General features: G+C 36.6%; 1 protein-coding gene and 1 pseudogene across 1 annotated transcript in view; one reads left to right on the top strand and one right to left on the bottom strand.

Annotated features, from left to right (window-relative positions):
- LOC103674892 (60S ribosomal protein L39-like) overlaps positions 1 to 2,621 on the top strand; it is a 3,091-nt gene extending 470 nt beyond the window's left edge. Inside the window, exon 2 of the mRNA XM_008703896.1 lies at positions 2,542 to 2,621. Within this exon, the coding sequence (XP_008702118.1) occupies positions 2,542 to 2,621 (80 nt within the window). The remainder of the gene's footprint in view (positions 1 to 2,541) is intronic.
- A 1,785-nt stretch (positions 2,622 to 4,406) lies between these two features.
- Positions 4,407 to 4,656, bottom strand: LOC103674792 (annotated as a pseudogene).
- Between the last annotated feature and the right edge of the window lie 4,898 nt (positions 4,657 to 9,554).

The raw sequence follows: 9,554 nt of genomic DNA, 5'->3' as shown, positions 1-9,554 counted from the left end.
CCACATCGAGCCCCACATCGAGCCCCACATCGAGCCCCACATCGGGCTCCTCCGCTGTGAGCCTGCTTCTTCCTCTCCCACTCCCCCTGCTTGTGTTCCCTCTCTCGCTGGCTGTCTCTATCTCTGTCGAATAAATAAATAAAATCTTTAAAAAAAAAAAAGGAGAAGAAAAGAGTCATAAATAAAAATACGTTTATACTTTCATATTTATCTATGCAGTTACCTTTACTGGTTCTCTTTATTTTGTGTGTGTGTGGGTTTTAGTTACTGTGTGGTATTCTTTTATTTCACCCCAAAGGAGTTCCTTTGTTTTCTCACAGGGCAGGTCTGTTAGGAATGAATTCTCTCCTTTTGTATTTACCTAAGGATACCTTGATTTCTTCTTTATTTTTGAAGGACAGTTTTCCTGGATATCAAATTCTTGGTTCATAGTCTTTCTTTCAGCACTTTGACTATGTCATACTATGTCTGACTTCCGTGCTTTCTGATAAGAAGTCAACAGTTACTCTTATTAAGGATCACCTTATGTGATGCATCACTTTCTTCTTGGTACTTTCAAGATTCTCTCTTTGTTTTGGGTTTTTGAAAGTGTCTATGATGTATCTAGGTGTGCGTATCTAGGTGGTTTACCCTACTTGGAATTTTGTGAACTTCTTGGATGTTCATATTGATGGTTTCCATCGAATTCAGGAAGTTTGGAGCCATTATTTCCTTAACTATTCTTTCTACCCCTTTGTCTTCTCTCCTTCTGGGACGCTCATTATGTAGCTGTTGGTACAATTGACTGTGTCCCATAAGTGTCTTGAGACTCTGTTGATTTTTTCATCATTCCTCTTTTCTTCATGTTCCTCACACTGGAGAATCCCAATTAACCTATCTTTAATTCAACAGATTCTTTCTTCTGCCAGCTCATTTCTGTAGCTGAACTCCTCTAACATATTTTTTCTTTAAGTTACTGTGTTTTTCAACTTCAAAATTTCTATTTGGTTGTTTTTCTAAAATGTCAATCTCTTTATTTATATTCTATATCTTACAAGATATTGTTTCCATATTTCCTTTTGGTTCTTTAGACATATTTTCCTTCAGTTCTTTGAACACATTTATAATAGCTGATTTAAAGTCTTTTCCTAGTAAGTCCAATGGCTGGGTTTAATTTGGGATAGTTTCTATTGATTGCTTTTTTTTTCCTGTGTAAATCATATTTAACTTGTTCGTCTCATGTTGCATAATTTTTTTGAAAACTGAATGTTTTTGACAATGTGGCAACTTGGGAAATCACATTTGCTCCCCTCCCCAGAGTTTTCTTTTTGTTGTCGTTAATAGTTGTTTATTGTTGCTGCTACTGCTATTGATAAAGTTTGTTTTTTGAATGACTTTCCAAACTAATTCTCTAATGTCTGTATTCTTTGTCATGTGCCACCACTAAAGTCTTTGGTAGGTAAGCTTAATGGACATCTAATGATTGGACAGAGATTTCCTTAAATGGCTTACGCCTGTGAATCTCCCAGTCTTTGCCAAGGCGCTCTGTGTGTGTGTGTGTGTGTGTGTGTGTGTGTGATGAAGCATGCCTTCACTCCTCCAGAAGGCAGTTTGCTAAACTAGTTTTTCCTTCACTTTCTGTTTGCGCAAAACCTCATGATCAGCCAGAGGTAATAAAATACAGCTTTCTCAGATCTGTCTTGGGCATTTACACAGCCCTATACCTATACGTGGCATTCTAGTTCCTTTAGAATATGTGTGAGCTTGTCAAAGCCCCCTACAAATGCCACAATACATGATTTTCCTCTCAAGTTTTTTTTAAGGAGACTCCTGTTTGTCCTAAAAGGCACCACCTCCTTGGAAAGCTGTGATACTACACTATTACCATGGATGTATTTGACAGATACTCTGGGGATAAGGTTTTTCTCACTGAGCAAGCTAAGTCAGGTCCAATAAAGACAAGCATTTTGAATGCAGCTTGATTTTTCAGGAAGCTGCAAGACTGGTCAAATAGTAATAGCAAAATAAAATGCCACAAAGTTCACAGTTCTTACTTAGATGTGACTGATTTTCTTGGCTCCTTGAATTGTTACAGACTTTTGTTAATTTCCAAAGTTCTGGAAATATTGATTTTGGTAAGTTTTTCAGTCAGCATTCTCATTGTTTGTATAAAAGGAGTAGATTTTCAAAGGTCCTTACCCTAATAGGGTTTCTTACCAGAAGTGCTTCTTTATGGTGTACTATTAAAATACATAAATGTAAGACTTTTGAAAATAAGAACATGCATTTAATAAGATGAATTAAACAGATATTACCAATATTTAATTAAAAAGTAACAATGACATGTTCTTTCTGTTCCATGATACAGTTAGATATTTTTGTCCTTTCTGTTCATTTTCCATAATACTTGTCTGAATGATCTGAAGTCTCTAGGACACACTTCTTTTATATTATGTAGTGGAAAAACTGAATACAATCAACTTAGAAGACGATTAAAGACCACACAATGGGGAAAAGAAAGTCTCTTCAACAAATAATGTTGAAATAACTGGATCTCCATAGGTAAAAGAATGCAGTTGGACTCCTACCTGAAGCCATATGCAAAAATTAATTCAAAATTGAATATAGACCTAAATTTATAAAGCTAAAAATATAAAACTCTTCAAAGAAAACATGAGAGAAATCTTTGCGTCCTTGTTTTTAGGCAATGTTTTCTTAATATGACACCAAAAGTACAAACGACAAAAGAAAAATAGCTAAAGAGGACTTCATCAAAATTAAAAAATTTCTGTTGCAAAAGACATCAAGACAATGAAAACCCAACTCCCAGAATGGGTAAAATATTTCCAAACCACATATCTTATAAGAGACTTGGACTTATATCCAGGATATATAAAGACCTTTTGCTCTCAACAATAAAAAGACAAATATTCTAATTTAAAAGTGGTCAAAGGATTTGAATAGACACTCTCCCCAAAGAAGATATACAAATTACCAACAAGTACATGAAATAATACTCAACATTATTAGTTATGACAGAAATGCAAACAAAACCACAATGAGATACCGCTTTATTTCCACTGGCATGTCTATAATCAGAAAAGCAGACAATAACAAGTGTTGAAGAGGGTGTGGAGAAATCGGATCCATGATCACGCACTGCTGTCAGGAACATAAAATAAAAGTCCAGCCTCTTTGGAAAACAGTTTGGCAGCTCCTCAAAATCTTGAGCATAGAATTACCATATGTGCAGCAATTCTACTCCTAAGAGAAATGGAAACATTTGTTAACACAAAATAGGATACTTAAGCAGGATATTTAAAATAAATATTTAATCGCTTCTCAGCTTTTTGGCTAAGATCAAGTGCACTAAATATTTGAAACTTATTTAAAGTAGCATTACTAATAATAGCCAAAACGTAGAAACCACCAAATTTCCATCAACTAGTGAGTGGATAAATAAAATGTGATATAGCCACACAATGGAGTATTAATTGGCAATAAAAAGGATTAAAGAACTGATACATGCTACAACAAGGATGAACATTGTAAACATCATGCTAAGTGAATTAATCATGTCACAAAAGATCACATATTGCATGATTCCGTTTATATGAAATGTCCAGAATAGGCAATTATCTAAAGACATTGGGTTAGTGGTTTCCGTGGGCTGGGGGAAGGGGGGATAGGGATGGGTAAAGGGTTTCTACGTAGGGTGATGCAAATGTTCTAAAACTAGATAGTTGTGATGGTTGCATGACTCTGAATATTCTGAAAAAAACACTGATGTTTATTTACACTTTAATAAAGTTTACACACAACAAAGAATATTTTGATATGTAGAATTATATTTCAATAAAACCTTTTTTGCTAAATACAAGTCAAACATAAAATCCACTTTGCCTTGCAGCTCTGTTCTTATCAAGCCACATTAGACTAACTCCTCATGTCAGTACAATGTTATAACATCAAGCTAAATGTTCTCCCTGAAAAATCATTTGATCATTTAATTTGGGGGATTTTACTTACTAGCAGCACAGGGTTTTTAGGCTTGTAGGAATTTATTTCCAGCTCTCTAAAAATGTCCATCCATTTTATATCACATTGTTTTGGGGGACCCGCTGTTTGTCAATAAGGTCCTTTTCATCCATAAATTACTCATATAGGCTATCCATTTCTAAAATATCCATTATTTTTAAATACTGCATATCATATTCACTGTCATCATAAGTTAAATCTTTCTCAGGGAAAATGGTTTTATTTTTTTTCATGTTTCAGATATTTATTAATCAGGGTAAACCCCAACACAATACACCAACATGATTTTGTTCATTTAAAGGGGAAATATTTCCTGGATAAGTGGAAAATTGTACATATGGCTTCTGGAAGACCTTCGTTCCAAGCAGCTTTATAGTGAAACATTTCGTTTAAAAGTCTGGACCTTCTTTCTTCGCCTTGCTGTAATCTACATTCACTGAGTAGAACTTGTACTGATCCCTGGGACCCAGTTTGTTCCAGGGTTCTGGGTTATTCTCCCTATCCCAACTGACATCTGGATTGAACAGCTCCAGGCACAGGACATACAGAGATGCTCCAGTACCTCCTGCCCCAATAATTACGAAGAGGGGGGATCAAGTTCTGATGCTTCTTGGTCTGACCAGTGATCTGATGTAACATGGTTTTGGCAGAGGCCTTCTGTCCAGGAGAAGAATAAATCAAATCTGCAAGGCCCAGCACTAAGTAATGCCTATCAGGAAAATGGTTTTAAAGCACAGGGATTATCTGAATTTGTGGAACTGAAGTTGGATTCCAAATAAATACAGTTTTAGTAACAAAACTGAGTAAGTTCTGTTTAACTTGATGATCTTTTCTGGTCACAGTGTTGCTGGGAGGGGCCAGGGGGGTGGTTCTGAAAGTCTTATTTCCAAAAGAAAATTTTTTTCTTCTGCGTGAATTGTCACAAAGTCACACATAACATTGAACAACTCAGGTGCAGTCAGTTTATCCTTTTCTCCACTCCTTATGGTCTCTTCAAGATCATCAGAATGATTTTGGAGAAATAGCATGTGAATTTCTTTTTAGTCTAATCCTTTTCTCCATTCATATTTTCAATGTATCTCCAAATTACAGAAAGGCATTCTTCTTTTTTTTAATTTAAAGATTTTTATTTATTCATTTGACAGAGAGAGAGCACAAGCAGGGGGAGCGGCAGGCAGAGGGAGAGGGAGAAGCAGGCTCCCTGCCAAGCAGAGAGCCCGGGGCTGGATTCCCAGATCCTGGGAACATGACCTGAGCCAAAGGCAGACGCTTAACCAGCTGAGCCATTCAGGTGCCCCAAAACACTCTTCTTCTATTACACTTTGAAAATATGATTTTACGTCTGGCCAATATTTTAATGTATTTTCTATGGCCAGCAACAGTGATGGCTATCTCATAGGTACATGCCTAAGAAAGCTATCTCCTTCTATTTTCATAGAGTCAAAAATCTCATTGAGAACACTGTTTGCTTTGAGGAAACTGAAAAATGATCAGAATTTTCATTATGAAAGTCTCAATGCCACAGGTAAGTAAATCACACCTCTTTGTACCAGGGTCGTGTGCAACTAGTACACCATATTTAACAGGTAAGATCTTCTTGTTTGGTAGGAAGTTTATAGACTGCGTTCAATTTACCAAAATTTACATTTGTACTATCTCCAAAAGTGCACCTAGGTGAATAAAATCTAGTTGGAATTTAGAGAAGGTATAAAATCTTTTGCTCTATCTTTTCTGTGGTTACATTTAAATCTTTACAGAAATAAGAAAAGCTAGTAGAATTTCCATTTTTCAAACCAAAATACCTAAGAACTAAGGGAACTGGGGTTTTTTAAATTTTTATTTAATTTTATTTTTTAACATAGTGGTATATTAGTTTCAGGTGTACAATATAGTGATTCAACACTTCCATACATCACCCAGTGCTCATCACCACAAGTGCACTCCTTAATCCCCTTCACATATTTTACCCACTCCCCCTCCCTCTCCCCTCTGGTTGCCATCAGTGTATTCTCTATAGTTAAGATTTTGTTTGTTTTTTTTTGGTCAGGATTTGAGGCATCACTTAATAACTGTAGAAAGCATGACTGTTTGGAAGATCTAACAGAATTGGTTCCACGCTATAAGAACCCTTCACACTTGTTATCAAATTTGTCAAAATTTCCCCTTTTGTTCATCCACAGGACATTTTAGTTATATCCTCTAGATCATAAAATATAATTTTACTTGCTTTCCTAGAGCTGTTGAGAGATCTGTAAGGTAATGCAATTTCCCTTGTTCGGTATATCCCAGCTAATTCAGCCGTCATTGTTTCTGACTGAGTATGGTGTCTTTTAATGGAATGCAAAAAAAAAGATTGATTTAGAAAACCCTGTGTCATTCTGTAATTATGAGATTCAGTCTCTGTGTGTACTTTCATATCACCTTCTCCACCATGCTCTATTCCAAATTCTTTTCTGCATATTTTGCAGGATGTTCTGTTTTAGTGTTTACCTTCTTAGACCAGTTTTATATGTTCTTTGATCTGTCATTAAAATGGCAATCATTTAGTCTTCTTTTTTAGTGATGTCTTGGTCATGCTGCCTGTGGTATTTCAATTGTTCCCATTTTCATTATCTGAATTCTTAGAAAACAAGGTCACTATATTCACAATGTTAACAATTAAAATAGTACTATTTTGATTAAAAGCACAATGGTTAATCTACCAGCCAAGTGAAAGACCAATGTTCTCACTCACTATTACGATGCACACTTAAGCACTTGGAGTGCAGCAACACGAAATGATCCATTATCATGAAGCACAAAATACAATTTCTAACATCAGCAGCAGAGAAAAACTAGCCCCAGGGTCTATGGAAGATGGATGCTCGATGCCTCATCCATTGACACTAAAAACAATGTTCCTTTCATCCCCTAATCTTTTTGCCACCTTAAAGATTTTGTATTTCTGTCTTTTGCACACGTTGCCAAAAACATAACTTTTCCCATTCTGAGGAGGGATTTCCCAGCCAGTAAGGATTTCAGCGCTAACACAGAAATAATTTTCAGGAAAACTGCAATGGTCAGTCACCATTGCTCAGAGCCCAAGTGGAGAAAGGAGGAGGGCCTTCATGCAGGCAGCAGGCTGGCCTGGATTGTCAGAGCCCAGGAAATTTGAGGAGGGGGCCTTCATGGTGTGGGGGACAGCAGCAGTGGTCTGTTCAAGGTATAGGTGAGGAGGCCTTCAGGATAGGAGAAGGGATGGTGCCTGCAATGAGAAAGTATCTACTTCCGGGTGATTGTGATTGCATAAAGAAGGATTGGTCAGACAAGTAAAGGTATTAAGGAAAATGGGAGCCAGTTTCCTCACTGTTGGGAAGGGAGTTACAATTATGAAAATGGAGAAAAGTGGAGTGAACCCAGTAGTGTTGAATTGATATTGAAATTATGAGTGAGAACCAATAATTTCCAAGGTGTTTAAAGAGACTTGGAAAAAATGTACATGTAAAAAATGTGTGTGTGAGTGTGCGTGTGTGTTCCCTAGCTCTGTCCACTAAGAGAACCTGGAAGCAGCAACACTCCAATAGTAGTTGGGCCCACCTAGTGCTTATCTTGCTCTAAATACTTTCACTCACTAAAAGGAACCAGGGCTTCTTGAAAAAATGTTTAATTCCAGGTCTGGGACAGGGAAAACACAAAGTGACTCTGGGATATCTTGTGCCAGATAATAAGGAAGTGCTCAAAGAAGATTGAGAGGATATCCAAAGACACACACACAAAAAATCAGCCTGAAGAGGAACAATTTTGAGCATCAAAACACGTAACGGTAGGCTATATTATAGCCAATTCAATTACACAAGAAAACATGAGTTCATGATATAAATACATTTAACAAATAAATTTAAATAAATAAATTGAATTAAATAAATTTAAATAAATAATTTAAATAAATTTAAAGCTTGATGAGGAACAGGATATTTGTGTAGCATCAGATTCTTATTGATTGCAGAGAGAGTATTTTTACAGTGAGCAAAGTTGGGAGACAACACTAATCGCATGATCGAAGTACAATATCTAACTAATTGAAAAATCCAAATTACGCCCTGCCCGCTGGGATGCAATGAGAAAAACTCAGCATCACTTCTATAATATCACTACATATAATCAGTAGCAAACATCAGATGTACCCAAATCAAGATGAAGGCTACAAAATAACTGGCCCACAGTCTTCAAAAATGTCAAGGTCCTTAAAGTCAAGGCAAATTGAGGAATTTTTTTAGACTATAGAGAACGAAAGAGACATGACAACTGTCTACAGTACAAGATTCTGTCCTGGATCCTTTTGCTACGGAGGATTTTATTAGGACAACAGGGTCTGAAGATTAGCTTGTGGTAAATATTATTAATGATAATTTCCTGATTTTGATGGTTATCTAGGAGAATATTCTTATCTGTAAGACATACACACTAAAGTATTTAGGAGCTTTGGAGCATAATGTTGGCAGGTTATTCTCATATGGTCTAGGTGGGGGGCAGGGGGATTCCTTGTTTTATACCCACAACTTTTCTGTAAGTGTGCAATTTTTTTCAACAACAACAATAAAAACAAAGGGCATTTACTGTTTTCATCAGAAATGATAAAAAATAAATATGGGCTCACACTATAGATAAAGGCTGAAAGGAACCCCTTTCGGTTTTATAACATTGTTGCCATCGGTAACCTCCTCGAGTGCAGATTCAGCAGAAAGGAGAGGCAGTAAACAAGGGTGGGTTGAGGAATGATAGGGAGATTGGGAAGTAGAGACAGTGACTACATTCTTCCCTTTCAGAAGTCTGTTGCTTGTGAAAATGAGAAGAAAGAAGAGAGGGTGGAGCTTGGTGGAACTGATTTGTAGAGGATGTTTGGTATGTTTGTCTACTTATTGGAAGGAGAGACATAAGCCGGTTTATATTAATGATGCAAAAGGATGGCCTAGTAATGAAAATAGAGGATTCAAGTTTTAACAGTTCAGATGAAGTTGAGGAACGCTCAGCCTTTAGTTTTTCTGACTCTTCTGCATTGCCAGGACAATGAGCAAACACTCTCCATTCAGTATTTTCAAAGAGCTGGCTGTGAAGGATGCTCTCCTACAAAAGACCCTGCTTTAAATCTCTTCAAATAGGGGCACCTGGGTGCTCAGTCGGTTGAGCATCTGCCTCTTGACCTCAGCTCAGGTCATGATCTCATGGGTCATGAGTCTGACTCCTCACTCAGCGGGGAGTCCGCTTGAGATTCTCTTCCTCTCCCTGTGTCCCTCCCCCGACTTGTGTGTGCACACTCACATGCACTCTCTCTGTCTCTGTCTCTCTCTCTCAAATAAATAATAAATCTTTAAAAATAAATAAATAAATAAAAATATGTCTGTTCAAATAATGTGTAATTTAGACATTAGTACTGGTATTAATATATTAATATAAATTATATCAATATTAACACTTATATATTAATAAAGTGATATTATGTTAATAACGGATGGTATGTTGATATTGATATAATATTCACCTAAATGTATCTGGCCAAA

Source organism: Ursus maritimus, assembly GCF_017311325.1.
Source record: "Ursus maritimus isolate PB19 chromosome X unlocalized genomic scaffold, ASM1731132v1 scaffold_X1, whole genome shotgun sequence".
NCBI classification, from domain to species: domain Eukaryota; kingdom Metazoa; phylum Chordata; class Mammalia; order Carnivora; family Ursidae; genus Ursus; species Ursus maritimus.
This window is presented reverse-complemented; position numbering and strand designations above follow the sequence as displayed.